Source organism: Oculina patagonica, chromosome 5 (assembly GCF_052425735.1).
Source record: "Oculina patagonica isolate OP01 chromosome 5, crgOcupat, whole genome shotgun sequence".
NCBI classification, from domain to species: Eukaryota; Metazoa; Cnidaria; class Anthozoa; order Scleractinia; family Oculinidae; genus Oculina; species Oculina patagonica.
In genome coordinates this window covers 24,279,574-24,304,267 of record NC_135762.1, presented here as the reverse complement: position 1 = coordinate 24,304,267, position 24,694 = coordinate 24,279,574, and the positions used below count along the sequence as shown (strand labels likewise).

Genomic DNA, 24,694 nt, shown 5'->3' with positions numbered 1-24,694 from the left:
CGAGATCGGAAGTGTTGACGCAATAATAATAAGAGACCCTTTCATCGCCCACTAAGCGGAAAGAACTCCCTTGAGAAATTAAAACAGTCCCTTGAGAAATTAAAAAAGTCCCTTGAGAGTAGACAAGAATGTTCCAAATTTTGCCCACATCACTCCTAATCTCCTACTTCTGCTTGTAAACAAGCAAAATAGTCGAAAAAAGGAGCAGAAATGATACCCTATTTAAGGACCGAGAACCTCAAAAACCATACCCTATACCGCGGCACATATCTATATAGCCCATATATGGGAGTACCCCCCCCCCCCTCCCGGGACATCATCTCCTTCTACCAGGATAACAGCGTGTAGACTTTGCAGTCTCACTGAAACCGAGAAACTTCACCTCCCGAAGTTCATATCTCGCTTCATCACCGTCGAACAACAGCTTTCCACTGGGCCCATACCCTGTTGTGAGCGAATACGTGGCCATAGATGTCAACGACGGAAAGTAAATAATGACAAAACCTCTATGAACTCAACTGCTTTTATCTGCCCAAGGCGAGCTTCTCTACAAAACTACACAATCGAAGGTGCAATAGCGCAGTCTCGGTTTCAGGTCGAGTCTGAACATTTACATGACTTCCGGTGAACTACTTCCGGTTTTAGGAATCCTACCATGACGAACTTAGGCCTCAAAAAAATTTATGCAAATTAGGCTAAGGGTAGATTGAGTCTACCCATGGCTTATTATTAACCGTAACTGAAGATCTCAGTTCGCGCCTTAGCATGACCAAGGTGTTTCTTTGGAATTTTCGGTAATTACTTTTTCGCACTACCTGGCGCTAAAAATACACGCGGAGAGAAACTCGAAACTTTAAAACTCGGCATTTTTGACACGCTAAAAATGTTTTCCAGACAAGAACACGCGTAGATTTCGCGTCGGCGTCACTCGCGTGAGACATTTAGTCAAATTTACGTGGCGTTCGCGCGAAACATTTCGCAATGCGTAACTCTTATTATCGATACTCATAACCGACCTAACTGAACTTCACTGAGATCCCACAACATCCCTTTTAACAATGACTCAGTTATTTAAATATTAAACTCAAGATCTTCGTATATTGGGGACCGAAAACAATGAAACTGCGGGAATTAAAATGAAATATTTAACAAGAAACTTTCATGAATTCGATAACGCGAACGTTCTAAACCATTCTTAAACAAATGGTTTTAAAAGTCACTCTTAACCTCAAACTAATCGCAATTACAGTTTCCAGGACAAAATTATAATCGTCTACATGATAGTCAGAAGACATTTTATCTTTTAATGCAAAAGTTCCTTTAGCGTGGGGCGTTTCGCAGTGTCAATCCCACGAAGAATGTCGAAACAATTAACGAGAACGCAAGAAAATGCGGGAATAAAAATTGAATTATTTACATAAAGCTAACATGTTTTAAAATCCACTCTCATTTTAAACTACATACAAGCGGGAAGAGAGCACGAAGCGCAATAATAAACTCCCGGACCAATGTTTGTCTACATGACAGTCAAACTGACAGTTTAAAGAGCAGCAGAGAGTTCCTTGAGCGTGGGGCGTTTCGTAGGCTCTTCGCAAATCGCGCATTTTGCGACTTTTATTGACTTTGCAGTCGCTGTTGGTAGCAAATCTAATACGGCCAAAACAATTTTGCCCATAGAGTAAATATCAGAATAAATACTTTGTCTATCGCTGCCGTTGACAATTTCCGGGGCAATGTGCGGGAACTTCTGGCGGTAGCCTTGTTGCTTTTCCGCTTTCATTAATAAAACGGGCTTCGGATCTGAGATAAACCGGGCCTTCCCGAAATCTATAATGACGGGATTCCACTGCTGGTCCTGGTACTCCAACACAACGTTGTTGCATTTTAAGTCATTATGCAGGATGCCGCATGAGTGGATGTGGTCCAAAGCGTCAACCAAATTCTTTAGAATAAATAACCAAGTAGGCTTGTCCAGTTTCTTCTTCTTTATTAACGATTGTAGGGTAAAGCTCTTCTGTTTTATTCCGTGAAACTTTGTGATCAGCCGGAACGGCTCGCTCTTTGTCACGATTCCAAACAATAGAGGGACGCCACGGTGATCATCAAGATGGTTGATCATCTTGGCCTCGTGGCGCACTTCTCTTTTAAGGTAGTCGAAGCTACACTTCCCTTTCTTGTATTCTTTAACTGTCACAACCACATCTCTGTAATATGCCAGGTAGCAGTTTCCAAATGTGCCAGAGCCCAAGAACTTTTCCGATTTTACCAATAACGAGGGATCGATTTCCTTGACATGCCGCTGAAGCACAACTCGCGGTTTGGGTGGCTCTTGGTTTGTTAGGGCCGTTTTACCCGATAACTCGGCGGCCTGATTACTTTCTTTAGCGCAATGCAGTCCTGCGATGGCTTCTTTCTTTACGTTTTTCATTGCTTTCTCATTCGCTTTCTTGTTCCTTCACCTCTTTCGGGCCTCCTTTCGTATCTGCTTTATCCGGTCCTTATCTTTTACGTTCTTACGTTTGTTTCTAGCCATCCAAAGGAATGACAATTTAGAAAAGTAAAAAAGTAGCTAAAATTAAGTATTTTAAATTCGGTGCTTGTAAAAAGCGCGAAAAAGAAAAAGTATGAACGAAAAGCCAGTCGATCGCGTAGCATGGATGCAAAATTTACCGCAAGATCTTCCCATTATTCACACATTTTTTAGTTTACTGATTGGTCGCTCAATAAAAAGGGCTTATTGTTCCATAGCAATAGTGGTTTGTACAAAAGGCAGTTCAAGTGCGTCTTTCATTCATGCAGATCGAAAACATGGCAACTTTCATGGCGGTATTCAAAACACAATGCGATTTATGTCCGTGCATGTTTAACACAACAACTGCACTTCTGAGGCACAGAGAGTCCAAACATCACATTATTACAGAGTCTGCGACTTCATTCCCGTTCTACAATGGACAAGAGCTCGTACAGATTCCCAAACAAAGAGGACGAAGGTCTTCAAGTTACAAACAATGGTTAAGTGGCGTCGTGGATAGCATTAATTCCTGTCTCCATCCAAAAGCCGCAGGTAAGTAATTTACGTAATTTTTCACGTTCGAACAGCTGTAAAGTACCGAATGTGCACATGTATGTGCAATCAAAGTGCGTATTTGTTTTGTGGTCTATTGTTTACTGGAAATGATTCCCGGTAATAGGATAACAACATGCCTGAAAGTAGATCGATCAAACAATTTTAAAACCTTGTAAAATAACGAGGACTATACTGTTTGTTTTGTTTTCAGGGAAATGGTGTCGTGTTGAAAGACACTACGTACCCGAAGACTATGTCCAAGTTTTGCTGGCGGACATGCCGAATGCTTTCATTAACAGAGCAAGGGAAAAGAGGTAGTCCAACGTTTTTCACTACAGAGACCATTACCTGAACGACGTTATTTCTGTCCTAGGCAAACAAAGTGCCGTACCGTTAACGATAAAGAAGAGTTATCTTGGAGACAAAGAGATAGCACCGCGAAATGAACCGCAAAATGCTCGTCAAGCTTTAGAGCTAGCCAAAGAGAAAGCACGAAACAGGACAGTTAACAAAACTGCAACAATGCAAATCGAAATGGTTGTTGGGCTTGGCAAAGGAAGGGCAAGCAGAGAGTTCGAAGTTATCTGGTGGTCTGATCTTTTCTCGAGTGCTAGCCACGGAAAGCTCACTCTGAGATTTGATGTTTCTAAAGTGTTGCTTTGATTAATCAGAACACTTATACAGTACAGTTTTATCGAATAAACATTGTATATGTGTTATCTGCCAGGCTCACTGTCCAAGCAATTTAAATGCCACCAAGAGGAAACTTAAAATTATTGACAATTGTTAATTGGCTTGCCTTTAGGTATCAAAAGTGTGAATGCACTAGCAACCATAAAAATACCAGAACTAATATCTGTTGATTTTTTTAAAAAAAGTTAAGTTTAAAAACAGTCCATGATACCAAAGAGAGACCAGCTTATAAGTACAGAAAATGTTTTTTTTTTTTTACAATATTATGTTCTGCTTCAGACAGCAACAGACTGCATGACTACCTTAGAGAGACACGTCTAATTAGTATACTGAAAAAAATGATTTGTTATAAATTATGCCCTGCCTTCAGATAACAACAGCCTACAACAGACTGACTAGCCAAGAGAGACAGGACTAATTAGTACACTGAAAAAAATGATTTATTATAAGTTATGCCCTGCCTTCAGATAACAACAGCCTACAACAGACTGACTACCCAAGAGAGACAGGACTAATTAGTACAATGAAAAAATGATTTGTTGTAAACTATGCCTTGCCTTCAGATAACAACAGACTGACTAGCCAAGAGAGCCAGGACTAATAAGTACACTAAAAAATGATTTGTTAAAAATTATGCCCTGCCTTCACATAACAACAGCCTACAACAGACTGACTACCCAAGAGAGACAGGACTAATTAGTACACTGAAAAAAAAAAAAAAATGATTTGTTATAAATTATTAAGCTGCTACTTGGGATAACAAGAAGGACAGAAAAGCTTTGAAATAATGTAATAGTACAAGAAATGTTATTGTCTTGAATAGCAACAGTAAAAATGAGAGGAAATCTTTTTTTGTTGTTGGTGGTGATGTCTCTCTAATACTTACTTCAGGACTGTATGCCATGAAGTTAAAGTAGCTGCATAAAATTCATGATGCAAATGTGTTAGTTAAAAAGGAAACAAAATACTTGTTTTGTGCTTGTGTATATGTATATTCTAGCGATGCTTACTTGTTACTCAGCTCTTGACTAACAAGACAAATGCGCTTGTAATGGTTGCATCTCTTAGGCTACTCTTCGTGTAGTGAAAAAGTTACTCCACCCGCACAGCCCAGCTTTTCCTGTAGATTTTAATTTGCTCTTAGAAGTGAGCATTGTTATTATAAAGGCAGGGTTCAAAATAACAGCGGCCGGTCAAAACAACAATTTGTCCTGACAAAGTTTCCACTTGTCAGTCATTTTAAACGGCAAACATGTGAAGCGATATTATTTTTTTTGCTTTCTGTAAAACATTAATAACGATGTCTTTCTCGCTAAGTTTTGAGTATCATGTGGAATTTTTAAATGAAAAATAGTGAGCCTTCTTAGATCACACAAACAATGAGTATCAATCAAAGACAAATTCAATTGAACAGCAACAAACAGTTTAAATTAATTGCTATTTTCAATATTAATTTTGATCGGACGGGAACAATGCGTGATCGAGTTTAAATCTGTTTGGCTTGTCAACATAAGGCGTAAATTTACGGAAAATTATTTCAACCCAGAAAGGCAATCTCATAAGTCCTGTTTGCGTGAGCCACGGAGTGTGTATGACATGAATTTCTTTACCACATCATCTCCGGCTTGCTTTTTATTCTTTAACTTCTGAAGGGTTCCCACACGATATGCGAACAAACCCAGAGAACCGAAGAGTTGTTTGCAGTTTCGCATTTCACAATGCAAAGAGCAAAGATTTATGCTGCTCATCTCTGGACAACAGAAAGTTCAGGTCGTCTCGGATACCTAAACATCTACATAAAGAGAATAAATTAATAAAGAATTACTAAAAGAGAGCTACAGTTCTGTAGTGTGATAGCAATATGTGGGTTGACAAATTGATCATGCAAGTCATTCTGATTAACCAAATAATCAGATTAACCTAAGTACAACATTGTTAGCTTCACATGAACTTCCTTGTAACAGCTGTTCCTATAGCTAGTCAGTTGTAACATATATACATGTGTATTCCAGTAATGTACTGAATCAGTTTTTTTTAGAACATTTAATGTGTAGCAATGCTTTAAAATGCATTAGCATGCTTAAGCACCCTCAAAAGATCCTTACCTTCCAATGTTTAAGCTTTGGATCTTAAGCCGTCTATGCAGGTTTCATCTGGACCAGCACCATGGGTTGTGCAAGCCTAAAAATAAATTGAATGTTAACTTTTGTATCAATATAACATTGTTACAGTGACCTCTTTTAACCACTATCAATAATCCCAGACACATGCATGATTACTATGACATTAGAAGCCCTGACGTGCAAATAATAAGTACCTGGTTTTACAACAGTTATTAGTTGGGTATTTTCTGTTTGCTAATACCAATTTTAACCCACAACAAAAGTAAGCAAAAATGATTTACCCTTATAGCATCACATAATGCACAGAATTCCAAGTCATAACCTTTCCCACCAAGATGGAAATCTTCATTACCACCCTTATTAAGCAGAAGACACAGAGCTTTGTAAAAAGCTCTGAAAAAAGGAATGATCAATTTTTATCAATATTTTAATAAATAATACAATTAATGCTTTTTCAGATATTTATTACTGATTTCCTATTAACAATGTTTCAATAAGAAGTATCATAGGCCAAACGGTTAATTTAAATGAATTTAAATTGTGGTGGCCTAATGGTTAGAGCGCCGGACTTTGGATCGAGCGGTCCGAGTTCGAGCCCCAGCCGGGGTCACTTGTGTTGTGTTCTTGGGCAAGACACTTTACTCTCATATTGCCTCTCTCCACCCAGGTGTATAAATGGGTACCGGCGACATAATGCTGGGGGGGAACCCTGCAATGGACTAGCATTCCATTCAGGGGGGAGTAGAAATATTCCTAGCCGCTTAATGCTACGGCAGCCGGGATATGCTCCGGCAGTATGGGCCGCTTGGTTCGAGGCTTCTCCTTTTTTTTTTTAAGTTTGATTTAATCAAATTAAATTTTCTGAGAAGTTTCACATTTATAATAAAAATTGAAAAAGCAAATGTACAGCTGGATGTCATAATCATTCTTTACACTAAGATTAAGACAGTGTCATAAGTACACTAAGGTTAAGACAGTGTTGTAAGTGTTGCTGGCAGTCAAAAAAAAATGTACATTATGAATAGGACTGCAGTCTCTTATCACCGAATAAGCGCCACATTTAAGATGAAAAAATTATTATTTGCCACCCCGAATAAGCACCCGAGGGTCCAGATGCGGCGCTTGTTTAAGGAATTCTGTATAACAAAAAAACCTCTACAATTAAAGCAACTTTAAAACAGCATTGAGAATTCCCTTTATACAGCATGTAGCTCTGTTGTGAAAGCCGTGAACTTTGTCAAAAAAAAAATCAATAATGTAAGTAACAACAATAATAAAGAGCTAAAGCTTAAAGCACTGAGTTCAAGCTACAACTATCTTGAGCATCCTCAATCCGACAAGAATTGTTTTATTATAAATCAATTGCAAAATAATTTAAGCTCCCCAGCCATCTTCCCTTAAGTTGTGCATATACATATCTTATTATCCACACACATTGGTCGTAATGTGCGAATATTGGCCCGAGGTCTTGAAAGTACGGATTAAGCAAAGCGAGGTCCGTACAAAAAAAGACGAAGGGCTAATAATTATTCGCACAGTACGGTCTTGAGCAATCTTGGCTAATAAGAGATCTATTACATGACTGGAAACTTTGTGTAGTGTGAATTGCTGCCCAGTAAATGTGGTGGAAAACAATGTGTGCCAAAACTTTTATGCGCGCTAAAGGAGTTATAATATTATTTCTGTGTTTAGTCATTTCATTTTCAAAGCAATAAAAACTCCGAAAAAATCTTGCAAAAATCTTGCGCTAAATCGCCCGGGGATTAGTGCGGGATCATCCGGGACAAAACCCGGTCTGATGCTTGGAAAATATCGGCCCTCGCTGAGGACCGGAAATAAAGTAATCTGATTGGCTGATTAAGTAATTGGCCCTTGGGCTGCCTTAGTCGTGTAATAAATACACATTTTGTACTTTAGTCCTTGGTATAGATATGACCTTGAACACTGTAGACCTCATAATTATAACCATGCATGGTCTGTCAATCGCTTGTCTTTAATAAATATGAATACACATGCATATTAATGTATGCAAGACCTCTTCCAGTCTAGAATTAAGACATAGCATGCAAATCATGTTGATGGTGACACTGACAATTTTGCACACCAATATTTATAACCAAGTAAAATAAATAGGTAAATAAATTACTCCAGGTTTCATTTGGTATCATGATTACCACAACCACTGATTTCTGTACAACAACAGAACTCCAATAAAATTAGAGATTGAAATAATTAAAAATTACAATTATAAAAAGAGCTTGCTTGAAACTACTTACGTTACTCTTTCCAAGTCGAGATAAATTCAACAGTGTCTGCCATTCCTGGTCTGGAAGCTTTGCATGCAGCTTGAAGTAGAGAAGTACCCAGTCGGGAACTCTCATACTTTAAAAGATCCTGGCGTTGGTTGACAGCTCGAGTTTGGACCAAATTAAAGAGCGCGAGCTCAACCGAAAGACCAAAGTTGTAATTGCTAATTACAAGAGCGGTTTATGCAGCCAGTGTAACCAAATAAAGTAAGCTGGACAAAAATTAAGTGCTACTCGCTTCGACAATATTAATAAGTTAATTATCTACAAAGCACGTTCGAAGAAAAAAATATATATTTGGAAAAATTAAAAGTAGGAGAAAATCCTACCAAATTTTTAATCGGGGTTTATAGTCCAAAGCAAGAAAGGTGTGATACGAAAGTAATCACAAAAAATATGTATCAATGATATTACGCAGTTTCTTATCACGAGGTGAACGTGATTGCCTACACGAGTTGTGCACAGGTGTTCAACAATAAAAGCGGATAATTACTTGTCATGCAAAAGAAAAACTAAAGAAATTAGAGGTATCAGAATTTTAACGAGAACAATATTGCATTTAACCAAAACCACATAGAGAGAACATTTTCTAGTTTTGTTTTGCTTTTAGCTTTTGTCTGAAATAGGATATTCATGATGCAATGTTGATTAAATGAAAACCATATAGTAAATATATAAATGTTTTATTTGTGTTAATCGGAAAAGAAGATGATATCTTAACAATTTAAAGGGAAATCCTCCTTAGTCAATTGAAATTATTATCGTTTAGCAGTAAAACGAGTTTAAAATTAATACCATTCGTCACTTTTATGATCCTAATATTCCGTACAGTCAAAAGGCAAAATTAAGTGTGGATAAGATAAATCCATCACACAGGACATTTAGGAAAGCGTTGATATTTTTGGGTTGGTTATTGTTCAAGCTGTATAAACATTTAAATGACTAGCTGTAGGCGTTTGAATAACGTTTGCTCAACTGCGCCAAGAACAAAACAACTTACTGATTAAAATACTGAATGTTAAATATAATTAGTCTGTTATTAGAAGTTTCTGTGAATCCTTCAGTGGGGGAAATAAAGCTTAACTCCATTTAACTTTACATTCCGTACGCGGCCCAAAACTTGAACTTGCCTTTTAAAAAACGGTTAGTTTTTTTTTTCCACGCGGGAAAAAGACTCACCATACGATGTTTCGTCCGTGTCTAATTCTGCTTTGTGTCGCTGTTGTGAGCTGGGCTTCAGGTAAGTCTTCTACTTTCATGACAAGAAACACACAGCGTAGTCTTCGTGGAATGATATCGTGTTATCGTCTTACTCTTCAAATCAGTGAACAGTGGATTTTTTTACTATTTGTGTGCAGTTTAGATCAAGCTTAGCATTAAACGCTTCAGCGTTAAATCGGTGCTCAGTTCTTAACATCTTTTTTATTGTATTTCACTTAATTGTTTTTCAAAATACCTTTCCTTAACTTGATTAAGGAACGCAAGATGTTATCACTGATAATCCTGGCTTTGCTTATAAATGTGGTACAACTACGTTTTCACTTTTTTCATTTAACGTTTTCGTTTTTTCTACTTCATAACAGAAACCAACCGTTTTCTAATTGAGCACGTATATGCGTCGCATTTATCAACTTGTTTTGAAATTTTAATTCGTCATTTTACTATGCAATTAAAATTTCGAGAATTTTTTTTTTCTTATAGAACATCGCGCAAGTCTAGGAGACTTGACGTTTAAGATGAATTTAGCATTTAAAGTTTCAAATCCTAAGAGCGTGAACCAGGGCTGTTTTCTGCAGATCTGATTCAACGATACAGCACTTTTACGAACTGATTTATAACAACTCAGTGAATGTTACGTTACTAGATAACCTAAAACTGAATAATACTGTTCGATTGATTCCAGCGTTTTGACTGATAGTGATCATGAGTCACAAGAAGGTGCTAGATGTTATTTTGGGCGAACATAATGAACATAGTAATTTCGTTGCCGGCACAACTTGTAGCTAGCCTCCCATGCATTCGTTTTTTTTTTCTGGGGAGAGGTGCAACACGATCGCCCCTAACAATTACGCAATATTTTATAAGCTTGAGAGCTTCGTTCGGGAACTTTTCTGAACTGCTACAAAGGTAGTTTTATTCGATCAGGAGCCATAGTACTCTTATTTTCTGGAAACTCCGATCTTATAATCGAGAAATGATTTTTTTTGGCCTGTCATTCACGCGTTTTGAGTTTATTTTTGAAAATGTAATACCCGTAGAGGGACCACGAAAGCACTGACGCGACTTAGCAGAATATGAGTAAAAACTTGAATAGTTCGCGTTTTTGAAAGCTTTATTTTTCCACATTCTTTTTTGTTTTGTTTTGACGTGAAATGAATTTCCTTATTCATGTCATTTAACTAGTTTGAGCTTATTTTATTCAAGATTTATAACGCAATATAACATATTAAGGCCAAGTTAAAAAAAAAGCAAAATTGAATGTTTCTCGTCCGGATTTATATAAAAAAGAGAGAGGGCGGGCGCTTTTTTTTTTCGTTGTTTTTTATTTATTATTCTGTTGCATTCCTTTTCTGTGTTGTTCAAATATAGATGTTTTTTCCACCATCGTCAATTTCTCAAAAAGCAAACTTGCAAAATAAATCCTGCAAGGTAATTGACCTATCCAGTTTGGACCTTGCGTACCAAGGTTTTTAAATTTTGGCTTGAGGTCTTTTTAAAACGCAGACAAAAGCCATGTCTTACAGAGTTTTCAACTACGTACAAAGTAAAAGTAACGCCTGTGTGGTTTTTGTTCGATCCCGGCTTTTCCAATAACAAAAAATAAAAAAGAAAGGTGGGCCAAAACAGGCGGGGAGCAAAAACATTACTATTTTTTTTTTTACTTGGCCTAATTAACTTCTGGATATTATGCATACTGCCTGACTTATGCAGACCTGGGGCTTCTGTGAAACGGTCACCACAAACCTCCGCTTTGTTGACGCCAGCTCTTCCCCGAAAAGGGGAACTATATATTCATGAACTACAGCCATTTTACTCTTAACCGTCGTAAGAGTAGATGCTTCTTCTACAGTGAAGAATCGTGTGACTGTTTTTTTTTTTACGTAAACCATACTTTGCAGAACAGTAATCTATCACAATTCACTGATGGTGATTAATACAGCCATAGTATTGAAGCTCTGTTTTTGCTTGTCGTTACTACAGATATCAACGAATGTTTGGTTAATAATGGTGGATGCAGCGATGGTTGCGTTAATTTGCCTTCTACATACGTCTGCACGTGTCCCAACGGTTACGAACTTGATGGATCCAGAAAGAATTGCGTCGGTAAGACACTTCAATTTTTTGTTTAAAAACTTAATTAGTACTTTAAGCCGCTTTTTTTTTCGGTTCATACTAATTCCTTATTAAGTATGTTACCCTTAGGGAATGGCTAACTGACCGTTTAATAAAGGTTGACCATAAAATACAGGTTCATGTTACTGCAATACAAATTTGAATCAGGGCAGCCCCACACAAGATTAATTGGTCAAAGTAAGAGATTTATATCTGTTTTCGTCATTTGTAAAGCTGAACGGCATTTAAATTTTAGTATGGCCATATTTAATGTATAATCGCACGGTTTCTTTCTTTCTTTCTTTCTTTTTTTTCTTTCTTTCTTTCTTTCTTTCTTTCTTTCTTTTTTTCTTTCTTTCTTTCTTTCTTTCTTTCATGAAATGACCCTTTTACAGATGCGAAAACAAAGATCAATGATAAAGTCAATTTTATAATATTACAAGAACGCAACTACAACAGCTTGACATCATTTTCCATGTTTTGCTTTAATGGGTGATCTCAGCGAGGTTAAACACGTTTTTAAATTTCCGTTTGAACCAAACTGTTTTTAATATATTTGGGCTGAGAGCCCAAGCAAGAATGATCAGCTTAACAGCTGAGTCGAAAGGATGCCGAAAAAATTCCACACCTCTTTCAATACAAACGTCTACCTTGAGCCTTTTAGCCTGTGTACAGCCGTCCCGCTCCGCTCAAAAAATCGCTATTTTTTTTTTAGCGAAGCGGGACGGCTGCACACAGTCTATGAGACTTTTTAAATAACTATCTCGAGATTTCTTCCGAATTCCCTTTTCTTGATGCCGCATGTCGTCTAGCAAATCTGGCCTCGTCCGTTTGTGCCTGGCAAATAACAGTATTGGACTAGTCAGTTTGCTCATCGTAAATCGCGGACAAATTTGCAGATATGTTCGTACTCGTTCCTGGACAAATTTCCTCTTCAAATATTCTTTACTTGGAAATTTGGATCCCTTAATTCTCTGCGAATTAATGCTCGCGATCTCTTTTCAAAAAAAAATAATTGCATAGCTTTTGGCATTCTTACTAACGTGCGGCAGGATTACCGATACCGAGAGCTTTATTTCAGTCTCCAAATCCATCATGGGTGGCGGAAATGGATCGAAGTTTTTCAATTACACAATAAACAGTCCCTCTTGTTAAATGCGTAGTACAATATAATCACACAGCGTCTTCCCCTTAAAATGTACAGTGAGTTTTATAAATAGCATACAGCTAGTACGACCGACTCTGCCTTTCCAAACAAGAAATTTATTAATATCGATAGGAAGAGCAGAAGAGATATGCTTGGGTGGCTGAAAATACAATAAAAATTCAGCCAATTCCAATTCCAACGCCGACTTCTGTTTGGCATTCTTTGCAGGGACATTAGTGCTGACTGTGCGCCCTCTTGTAACCACAGTTTTGAGAAAAATGAAAATAATTCGTCATTAGCTTAGGAAAAAGATTGGCCATCAAAATGGTTCAACAGACAAATTTGGTACAACAATGTGGAGGAAGTTTTTGTATAAAGAAAAAAATTAAGAGTTGGTCTTCTACAGGGCCAGAGCTGGAGTGAGATAAAACATAACGACTCCTAAAATTTAAATTAAAGTATACAAGTGGAAAATACGTAAAATGATAGCCACATAAGAAAAGAGCATAAAATACAGCGTCGATGGTGTAATATATACGTAAAAAGAAAATACACCCACTAATAATATAGAATAAAGCTTTAGTTTATTAGTACAGGAAATCGTATGAACGCGAGTGCATTACGTGATTTATGGGCACGAGTGATGTTTTGAAAGTTCTCAAAATTGCCCGAGCCGTAGGCGAGTGCAATTTGAGAACTTTCAAAACATCACGAGTGACCATAAATCACGTAATGCACGAGCAAGTTCATACGATTTTTTATTTATTATGTACTCAAGAAAAAATTACTGCGTCGCGCTACTTTGCACGCCATGCGTACCACATGAAACGCTTCAATGGTTTCCCGAATGCTCACATGTTTTATTTGAACCAATCAAAAAATATCATGTTGTGACAAGGCAAATCAAGCGTGAAGTTTTAAAAAGTTTCTGAGAAAATATACGCTTACAAGCTGAACTCAAAAAGCTAAATTTCAGTTGTTAAAAGCGACAAGAATACTGGTTCACTTATCTGTTTTCAAATGTTCCTTAATATTTTTAATCTCAAACGGACTCACTGAATAGCATTCGGATTCACAGACTTTGGCGAAGTGCATTGCCCTTGAATCACATTAAATGTGACTTTACAATACAATACAATACAATACAATACAATACTTTATTTAAAGTGAGAAACATGCTTAGCTTAGAATAGCTAGTTTACAGATGTTCCACTAAAATAACAGATAAAAGAAAACTAAAATAGAATATATAAGAATGTAAAAATATTTAGTATAATTTCAGAGGTGATTATAAGAATTGAAGCATTCTGATTGGTCGAGAAGCTCGGTTTATGAGGCTATATTCACCCCGCGCGAGGTGATTATAGCTTTGAAGGCTTGGTTACTTAGCCACGCCACCTTTGACATCCAGGCAAGTAAACATGGCCGCTTTTGCTGAATGAAAATTTCTTTGATTTGAAAGAAACCAGTCCAAGTCCTGGATATTTTAAACACTGGCAATTTTTCAAATTAACTACCAAGGCTTTTGGACCGAAAATATGTTCAAGAGATGGTTCTCAAGGCATTAGAAATGATCGTAAACACGGCGGTTTTGGCGATCGATGTGAAACTCAGTCCGATCGATTGAGAAAACATTATTTAGTTCTCTTCTCACCGGAGCTACTCATTTTTGAGAGGATTCCCACATTCGCTTAGATCTAGAAGTCATCAACAATCATACAAAGGTAACGGACATCTATCTTTCTCATAGTGTTTGTTTTGTTCCGTTTTATTGCTTTAGCTAAATAAATTCTGATTGTAATCGATGAATTAAACTGGTTTACACTGTATGCAAGCGAACACTTGTGTTTGCTGTTTTCTTGTTTGCTATCGTTATTGTTTTAAGTTCTTGATGATCACCTCTCAAAATTATACTAAAACAATTACTCGCCGTAGGCTCAGTGATTACTTTGTTAACCTTGACCGCTTAACAAACCACTGAATTCTACATTGTAGCCCGCTAAATACGCCACGATGCCCGTACGATGAAATTATTATAATTACTGTTATTTTTTTCTCATTTTTTAAAAACAGATAGAGATGAATGTTTAGTCGCTAACGGCGGATGCCAACTTTTTTGTACAAACACTGATGGCAGCTTTCAGTGTTCCTGTTACAGCGGATATAGGCTTAATGCCGACGGTCTTACTTGCTCAGGTAAAAACAACTATTATTATACAAAAATAGTATTTCTCTGAAATAAGGAACGGTATACACCAGATAAGAGTGAAACTCGGTGTCCAGTACCCTGAAAAAGCTGCTATGGTTTGAAGTGGAGTCAAACACGGAAAACTGAAGCCAACAACCATCCCAATAGACTAGGCATGACGTGTATAGTGCCGTAAAGAACAACTCTTTATCTTCGTCGTTTAGAAACTTCTCACCTCATCTTGGTAGTTGAACTTGTTTATGAAAGTAAAAAGAATACTGTTTTCAACGAACTCGACAAGCCAGCTTGTTTTCTTTTTTTTTTACAATTTGCCACAATTACGAGGTGACGATTTTTTTAAATCCGACATCGTCTAAGAGGACAGGGTGGCGCAGTGTCGTAAGCACTCGCCTCCCACTCATGTTCTCTTGCATACGGTGTAAACCAATTCATCGATTGAAATCAGAATTTAAGCAATAAAAATACATAAAACGGAGCAAATTAAACACTACGAGAAAGATAAATATCCGGTACCATTGTTTAGTTGTTGGTTACTTCCAAGCAACTGTGCGAATTCTCTCGAAATGATCGGTCAGAACCGGTCCTTCTCTTCGGACCAGTTAACGACCCGTCAGAAGAGAACTGAACAACTGAAGGACACATCGGCGACCTCCAAAACCACTGTTTTTACCATCGATCAATTCTGACCAATTTTAATGCCTTGAGAAACATCCGTCTTGAAACTATTTTCGGTCTAAAAGCCTTAATCTATTTGCAAAACTCCTGATGTTTGAAAAATCCATGACTTGGAGTGGTTTTCTTTTCAATTAGTGAAAATTACATTCAGTAAATGCGACAACGTTTACTTGCCATGACGTCAAAGGTGGCATGGCTTAGTAGCCAAGCCTTCAAATGCTATAATCACCTCTCGCGAGGTGATTATAGCCTCATTAGCCGAGATTCTCGACAAATCAGTATGCCCCAATTCTACTAATCACCTCTGTAATTATACTTACTATGAATGTTTGGTTGATAACAGTGGATGTAGCTGTGGTTGCATGAATTTAGATGCTACCTACAACTGCACGTGTCCGACGGCTTTAAAAAATGCTTTAAAATTACTTCATGTTTTTCTGTCTAAAGCCACTTTACTTTTCCAATCTCGTACGCTTTAGTCCATATATAGAGGATATTACATGGTTGCGCGGAGATATGAAATTTATCTTCGAGTGTTCAAATCGATATCTCACGAGTGAGCGCAGCGAACGAGTGGGATATCGATTTGAACACGAGAAGATAAATTTCATATCTCCAAGCAACCATGTAATATTCTGTTTATTATATAAACCTACTAACTACGAGGTTTTTGACGATTTTCCGAAGATTGCCGACCATTTTCCGAAGATTTCCGAAGATTTGAGAAATGTTGTCCGAAGGTCGTACGAATGTTTCCGAAAATGTTCCGAATTTTTCCGAATTTTTCCGAAGATATACGAAGATTACCGAAGATTGCCGAGGAAGATCCGAAAATGTTTCGACTTAATATCGATTTACTTTGGCTCAACTAGTATTGAAACAGGGCAAACTTGTCAGAAAATGTTTCGAAATCGATATCTTCACATGTGAAAATAACATGTTATTTTCACGTGTGAAGATATGATTTTTTCGCTCAAAAGATTTCCTGGTATTTCACTGATGTTTATATAATAAAATCAATTATTGCCTTTATCTTGTCTTTCTGTTGTCTCTCTACCAAACGGGAACCTCACGAATGGGAGCCTGGTCATATACTGAGCGCATAGCCAACGCATCATCACGTCTGGGATAAATCTAGTTAAAAGTAAATTGGATAAATTTAGTCTGGGATAACTTTAGTTACAAACCGCGTGAGTTGTTGTTGTCTTTTTCAATTATTATTTATTTTATTATTTCTGCTAACGTATGGCTTATTTGCAATTAATAGATATCGACGAATGTATCTTTGGCATCCACCAATGCGATTTATTCTCGACTACTTGTTATAATTCGCCTGGAAGTTACTCATGCAAATGTCGCTCTGGATTTAAACGACGCACTCAATTCCAGTGCAAAGGTACACATAGTTTTACGCATGTACATACCAAGCCTACACCCAGCGGGCTGGCTAGGGAGGAGGAGAGACTCCCGTTTGAAAGAACAGGGTTGCTTTTCAGAATATTTGAATTGAGCCCCTAAATTAGGAGACCAATCTGGGTGTGGGATACCCTTTTGGACCCCATAAAATACTATTTTTCGTGTCTAATTCTTCTGGACAGCGAACACAGCATTTACGGTGTTTTTTTTTTCGCCATTTGTAAAACTGAATTATGACCATACTAAATGTTTGATCGCGCGGTTTCTATTTTCATGAAGTGACTCTTTAATAACAGAGGTGAAAACAATATAAAAATGCTGGTTGAGAATTTGTGACCAAAATTGACCGCTTAAAAAAACACTGATTTCTAAATTGTAGCCTGCAAAATACGCCACAATGCCCGTACGATGAAATGATTATAATTACTGTTTTTTTTTTCTCATTTTAAAAACAGATAGAAATGAGTGCTCACTCGCCAACAGCGAATGCCAAAAATTCTTCTAGACTGCGAACACAGCATTGACGGCGTTTTTTTTATTTTTCCACGTGCAACCCTAAGCGAGACCTCGACGATTAAAAATATTTGCTTTGTTCCGGGACATCCTAACTAACAAGCATCACCGTTTCTTTCATGTGGGATTCTCCACCCGGATATTTTAGCCATTATATTCATGAATAACGGGAATTTTAACCTTAACCGTCGTAAGAGTAGATGCTTCTTTACAGTGCAGATTCGTGTGTTTTGTGCAAATAATCCCACTTTTCAGAATATTAATCTATCACAATTCACTGATGATGATTACTACAGGCATAGCATTAAGAGGGTCTGAATGGGGTTTAGTGTTTACTGTTATAATTAGCCAATTTTTTAATGTTAACTGTTTCAGGAGAAAATACTGTTAACTGTTTGGAGGGTTTTTGTGAAAAACTCATGTTCTTTTAGCATTAATTGTGAATTCTTATCTGCTTTTCGAAAATCAGTAATAAAATCAGTCATGAACTTTGAATCTTTGAGCCTGTGCTGTGTGTTCTCCTCGAAAATCTTCGGTAGTGTTCGATCATCTTTGGTAGTCGTCGGAAATCTTCGGAAAACTTCGGTAGTATTCGGAAATCTTCCGAAATGATAGTGAATTGTCGGAAAATGGCTGAAAACTTCCTGATATACTAAACTAAATAATATTGGCCTTTTTGGAGCTGTTTTTGTTTCTTTCCTGTTACATTTTACTATTACAGTGAATTTTTCTACTGTTAGTGTTAAAATGCCTAAAAATTAGCTGTTTGATGTTACAGAGCCAAAAAAAATAAGTGTTTAGTGTTATCTAAGTACCCCCATTCAGACCTACTATTAAAGTTCTGTTTTTGGTTGTCGTTACCGCAGATATCAATGAATGTCTGGTTAATAATGGTGGATGCAGCCATGGTTGCGTTAATTTGGATGCTGCATACATCTGCACGTGTCCCAACGGCTACGAACTTGATAGAACCAGAAAGAATTGTGTCGGTAAGACATTTTCGTTCTCAAACTTAGCTCTTTTAGTCACCTTTTTTTTACATTCCTTATCAAGTCTGACACCCCTAGGGAATGGCTAACTGACCGTTAAATGAAGGTTGACCATAAAATACAGGTTCATGTTACTGCAATACAAATTTAATTTCAGGGCAGCCCCACACAAGATGAATTGGTCATATCTCTTTTCGTCACTTGTAAAACTGAATTACGGCATTTAAATTTTAGAATGACCATGTTTAATGTTTAATCGCGCGGTTTCTAGTTTCATGAAGAGACCCTTTAATAAAAGAGGTGAAAAAAATATAAAAACGCTGGTTGAGACTTTGTAAAGGGTGACCTACCTTGACTGCTTAACAAATCACTGAATTCTCCATTTTAGTCTGCAAAATAATTAATACACCACAATGCCCGATGAAATGATAATAATTACTGATTTAACAACAACAAAAAGTCTATTGACATGTGATTTTGATTCTTTTTTGTCTCATCTAAAACCAGATAGAGATGAGTGTTTACTCGCTAATGGCGGATGCCAACATTTTTGTACAAACACTGATGGCAGCTTTGTGTGTTCCTGTAACAGTGGATTTAAGCTTAATGCCGACGGTTTTACTTGCTCAGGTAAAAACGACTATCATTATGCGAAAAAATGTATTTCCATGAAATAAGGAACGGTTCATTACCAGATTAATGTGAAAACCAGTGTTCAGGACTCCTGAAAAGGCTGCTATGTTTTGAAGTGGAATCACAAACGAGACTAACAACCATCTCGATGGAGCAGGCATAATGCATGCAGTGCTAAGCTAGCAGTCAAGATCCAACTTTTCATCTTCATCTTGGTAGTTGAACTTGTTCATGGAAGTAACGAAAATGTCGCTTTAAAGAACTCCACAAGCCAGCAAGTTCTTTTTATTTTACAGTTTGTCACAGTCGCTAGGTGACGATGTGCTTAATCCAACATCGTCTAAGGGGAGTAGGTTGAAGAATTCGTAAGCACTCGTCTCCTACCCATGTTGTGGGGTGGCAAAAGGTTTATGCGTGACACGTAAAAAGGGCAAAAATAAGACCGTAACACGTGAAAATAAGGCAAAAATTAGACCGTGACGCGTGAAAATAGCTAGAAAAGGCACGTGATCCGTGATTTCTGCTGTTATAAGTATACGTGACACGTGCATTTGGTTAAAACTTGTGTGTGAAACGATATCACGATCCCCCCTTTGCTACCCTCATGTTGTCTGTGTTTGAATTCCGAACTCGATATCATAAATGATGCGGGTTGAGCTCTTTTTTTTGGTTCTTGTCCTTCCTCCTAGGGATTTTCTCCGGGTTCTTGTTATCTCTTCCTATTTTCTCTCTTTCCGGTTCATTCTTCTTCTTATTGTTGGTCTCCTCTTATATTTCTTTCACAAAAAGCAACACTTCTAAATAGGTCATTTCCGAGTTAACTTGTGTCTCTGTGTCAAAACCTGTCTTCGTGCGAAACTATTCATATGTAAATGTGTTTCAACTGCAAGTCCATTTTTTTGCAATGCCAATCATGTCATTTTCATTTGAATGGTTTCACACGAGGATTTATTTTGAAAATGGGGCAAAAGTTAAATCGGAAATGGCCTATTCCAATTTGATCGGGAATAAACGGCCCGATAAGCTACTATCCTGTTTTCACTGAGGGAGATCAAGGGGAAATCTGCTTGCAGGGAAAAGAAACTTTGCTAAAAGCAAATGCATCGACGTAATTTAGATGAAATGGCATGAGTTAAATACTTTTTGCGAAAAAAAAAAGTGTATGTTGTTTATGTTAACATGTCACAATTGAAATAAATTTTTTTGCATGGTTAAATAAATTATAAATCTAATCAACATTTTTATTTATCTTTAGTTCTCTGTCCGTCGTACAACTACAGCGAACCAGTTGGAATATCTGATGGTCGAATTGCCAACAGCTCATTCAGTGCGAGTTCTTATTATTCCAACTATCCGCCATGGAATGCACGCCTGAACAGTGGTCATGAAAAAGCCTGGTACGGGAAGCCTTCAGATGAGAAACCTTGGATCCAGGTACGCTCGGACACATTTTCACCGGACAATTTTATATACATTATAATATAAAATTAACTCTCCAGGTAGTATAGCCTGAGCTTTTAATATATACTGGGCACAGGTTAGTAAAGCATTTTAAGCCTAACTAGCTCATAGCCGTTGGCGCTTAATTCCCCTTTTCTGTAGCATGAAGTGATTTGGAGTATTGCTACTCCGCCTGGATAGGAACCTAGTCCATCGCCGGGTTAACCCCAAGCATTCTGTCCAGTTTTTCCGGCAATTCGCTGATATTTTTTTTCCTGGGTGGAGAGAGGCTCTCATCAGAATAAAGAGTCTTGTCTAAGAATACAGCTCAATGGCCGGCCATGGCTCGAATCAGAGCCGTTCGATCCGTGTTCAGTCCACTAATCATTTGGCCACCGAGGGCGCATTAAGGCCTGAATAAATTGAGCATGATTCACTTCTTTCGGTAGCAGCCATTCTGCCGGCGATATTTGAGCAGAATTCGTGCAAATCTGGGAAAATTCCGTATTAAAAAAAAATGTGTTGAAATAAGTAACTTAAAATATAAGCTAAAAAGATTGAATCAAAAACTACATGCAATCTGAAATACCTTGTGGTTTACATCTCGCATCCCATAGCATTAACTGAACGCGCTCATGCCGCGCCTAGAACATAATTTAGGCGAAATTTAACATCATAAAATGGCCCACAACGCCCTACAGCTGTAGCAAGCAGAATGTTAGCATTTTAGATTTTAATTGGCATTTCTGGAGGCAGAATACGGCGATTTACTAGCAGAATACATTCAAACTTAGTGAAGACTACTAAGGCTGCATTGCGTGCGCATGTGGTTAATCACACGCGCGCGCATGCCTTGCGCGCTTTGCTCAATAACACATCAACGCAAAATTCATAAAAATAATTGCATGGAATGGTTATTTTTACTCCTTTAAAAATTAAGGTAACTCTTTAATTTGCGCGAGACTACTTCCATTTTTTTTCACCCTAGCGTGATTAATGCCGTCCTAACGACGTCATTTTGTTCTCGACAATAACTCTTTGCAATATTTCGAGCTCTTCCTCGTTTTTTTAGAAACAAGTTATCTCAGATATCGAGCGAAATGGTTATGTTCTGATTCTTCCTCTTGTCAGGTCAGATTTGTTTCTTTTCTTTGTTCAATTCTCACCATAAAAACATCGAGTCCCAACAACTCGATCATCCAATAATTCGAACCACCCTCTTGCTCGAACCTTTTTCAATTCTCCTTCAGGTCATTTTCTTACTAGTTTTACCCTCGATTATTCGAAGCAGCGAATTTTTGAACCCCTCTCGATGTCCCTTGAAGGTTCGAGTACATCGTTTCAACTGCATATTCATCCTCGTTTAATATTTGTAATTTTAACCGCGCTTTCGTTTCCATATTTCTTACTCTGTTTTGTCTCATAATACTATGTTCAGGTAGACCTTGGAACTCCTACACTGGTTGGAGCGGTCGCCACTCAGGGGAAACGTTTCACTTTGTACATAAAGACGTACAAGCTTGGCTTTTCAGACGATGGTAATTCCTGGACAATGTACGAGGAGAATGGTCAAGTTAAGGTGATGATCAGTGGCCGGTGTCAGAATAGCCTTAATTGACTCTTTGGTGCAGTGTGAAATTGTTTCGATTAAACCGTACAAACCTGGCCCTGTACTAAGAATCTTCTATTTTGCTGGGGGTGTGCATTATCTTGCCTAATTTCAGGCCACAATACAAGATCTCATCTCTTCTCACATTTCATTTTTATTATTTTTATCCAAAAATAGACACCCTAAATTAAATGCCTTTTGTTTCCGCATGTCTCCGAGTTAATCCTGGGACGTACCCCACTTGAGGTTTTTTTTCAAAATTTTGAAAAGAGGATTTATTCTTTAATGCTGGTAAAACTTTTAGTAACTGTTCATTCATCCCTTGTCAAACATATGTCCATAATATTTGACTTTGGCATGGTAATGTCATAGTTACTCAGCAGGTCTGTCCAAATATCGTCATTTTAACATTTTTCTTTTTTTACGATGACGTGGTACGATTTTTTATTTACTTTTACACTCTATTAGCATTATGGCTTGATTTTGCATCAATTTTCATTATTTTATGCCTTTGTTAGAAAAGGGTGAGATCCAAAAGGGTGGACCCAAGTATCCAATATGGCGGCTCTTATTACATCATGTGACGATTTGTGACGTCACATCCAACAAAAATTTTGTCATCTCGTAAAGAAAGCTAAGAACTTTATACTCAGTTCAAAACAATTTAGCTGTGTCTTCATAGAATGAAAACCCTGGGGAGAGGTTCCATCCAACACCCCCCCCCCCCCCCCCACCACCCCCTTTGTACCACGGTGGGGTATGAATTTGCTTGTACGTCCGAGGGTTAATCATACTGCACTTCTTATAATCAAGATAAAATAGTAATCTGTCCTTCTTCTTCCAAGAAAATCAATACAGAACTGAATATGTAACTGTGTTTAAATTTGCTTGTTCAGTTAGAGAAGAACGCTTACACTCGGATGGTTTAGGGAGTATGGTCATAACTTGGGTGTGCTTCCAACTAGGATTTTGCGGTATTATCCTTTCTGCAGTTGTACTTTTTGTTGTTCTTTGTATCAAGTTCAATTCGTCTCATAGATCCTACTAAGGGTTGACCACGCAATCGCCTCTCCAACTAAATGAGGAAAGATTGTGTCACAAAGCTAACACTTCTTTAACTGTACATGTGCATGTTTTTTAAGTGTATTTTTTCTGTGTTTTTTTTTTTTTACAGGTCTTTCAAGGGAACTCGGACGCTTACCGTGTTGCTAAATCGGAGCTAAAAAATGCGATAATAGCAAGATTCTTCCGAGTCTATCCTCAAACGTGGAATCATGGAATAGCGCTGAAGTTCGAGCTTTACACTTGTTCTAGCTAATTGAGAAGATGTTCCTTTCGATTTGAGTTGCAATTGGTTACTTAACCAACAATGTAGTTCGCGGCCAAGATCAACAGTCGACTGTTGAGCAAAGTAGACAAGTTTGCCTAATGTGTAATTTTTAATTAATGTTTGCAATTGTTGATACCTGTAGCACCCTTTTATATAAGAATTTGGGGGCTAAGGTAAAGCGTACGTCTCAGTTTCTGGATGATTTAAGCCCGAAATGTTGTGAGATGCTGTACGTTTTAGTTATAAAATAAAAGCAGGAAATTACAGTGCATGAATCATTACACAAAGAATTAAAATTTACCAGTTCAAGATTTGTCAAGGCGCGATTTAATAAGCGGCGCAATTAAAACCTGTTTGCTCTGATTGGTTAAGACATTTATTGATGTCATGTTCGTTGACGTAATTCAATGCTTGGCGGGTCGCTATCAGGTGTAGGGTTGCAAAGAGACCGTTCAAGATTCTCCCCTTAGTCGGAGCCCCGAATAGGCTACGGGAACCAGTCTAGAAGTGCCTTGAACCTTTGCATTGTATCCCAGTCATTCCTCACTGTACGTCATGTAGTGCAAACATTGAGACAAGTCTCCCACCAGAATATCATATCTTCTGTCATCCGAACTAAAGTAAGTTATTGAAGTCCACTTCTCGATGGCAAAACAATCAAAGTCATTAAAAAGATTGAAAACTAAAGACTTTATGTAGGCAAGTGCATTTTCTGCTCACTTTAAAATTTTGTCCATGGCCGAACTACTTTTTGCCGTAAAGATGACTCCTAGGCCATAATACCCTTCTGTGATTTACCTTTTTGTAACAAAACTGATTTTTTTATTTAAATTTTGATGTCAATAAGTAGAGCGAGGAATTAGAATAAAATGAAAAATGAAACAAAATTGGAATGTGACAGTTGAGCAGCCTTTTCTCGCCCCAGTTCCTTCACGTTCAAGGATAAACGGTTGGATGACCGGTCTCTAAGAGAAAACGGAGACTCTAAGAAGTTTAGTCTTTTAGGCATAGTTCTCGGACAGGTTGTATTATAACCGAGATTCATGATGGAGATTGTAACTGTAAAACAATTAAAGCGAAGTTAAACTTAAGAGCCGCAGTGGCCTTACAGACTCTGGGCGATGGATACGGATCGAGTAAGTTGTCCGGGTTCAAATTCTGACCAGTGTCACTAGCCCTGTGTTGTGTTCTTGGAAAAAAAAAAACACTGA

At 37.6% G+C, this 24,694-nt stretch overlaps 2 protein-coding genes, 1 long non-coding RNA gene and 1 pseudogene across 6 annotated transcripts; 2 read left to right on the top strand and 2 right to left on the bottom strand.

Moving 5' to 3' along the window:
• Positions 1–1,283: 1,283 nt before the first annotated feature.
• On the bottom strand, positions 1,284–2,709 carry LOC144653459 (uncharacterized). Its single transcript, XM_078513452.1, has one exon. The coding sequence runs from the start codon at positions 2,426–2,428 to the stop codon at positions 1,541–1,543; it is 888 nt and encodes a 295-aa protein (XP_078369578.1). The 5' UTR covers positions 2,429–2,709; the 3' UTR covers positions 1,284–1,540.
• Positions 2,710–2,793: 84 nt separating this feature from the next.
• LOC144653476 (uncharacterized) lies at positions 2,794–3,730 on the top strand (annotated as a pseudogene).
• Positions 3,731–5,184: 1,454 nt separating this feature from the next.
• LOC144653472 (uncharacterized) lies at positions 5,185–8,284 on the bottom strand. 4 transcript variants are annotated; one of them, XR_013570744.1, is made up of 4 exons: positions 8,153–8,284; positions 6,165–6,274; positions 5,866–5,941; positions 5,185–5,552 (listed from the first exon to the last, which is right to left on the bottom strand). It is a non-coding gene; the product is annotated as an uncharacterized LOC144653472 (long non-coding RNA). The 4 variants fall into 4 exon arrangements; XR_013570747.1 differs by having other exon boundaries at positions 6,165–6,276; positions 8,156–8,284; XR_013570745.1 differs by having other exon boundaries at positions 6,215–6,276; positions 8,156–8,284.
• A 982-nt stretch (positions 8,285–9,266) lies between these two features.
• LOC144653452 (uncharacterized) lies at positions 9,267–24,219 on the top strand. The gene is made up of 9 exons (XM_078513446.1): positions 9,267–9,429; positions 11,391–11,513; positions 14,743–14,865; positions 16,821–16,949; positions 18,349–18,471; positions 18,979–19,101; positions 20,360–20,538; positions 21,983–22,123; positions 23,328–24,219. Exons 1-9 carry the CDS (start codon positions 9,375–9,377, stop codon positions 23,469–23,471), a joined length of 1,140 nt encoding a protein of 379 aa, XP_078369572.1. The 5' UTR covers positions 9,267–9,374; the 3' UTR covers positions 23,472–24,219.
• The last annotated feature ends 475 nt before the right edge of the window (positions 24,220–24,694 follow it).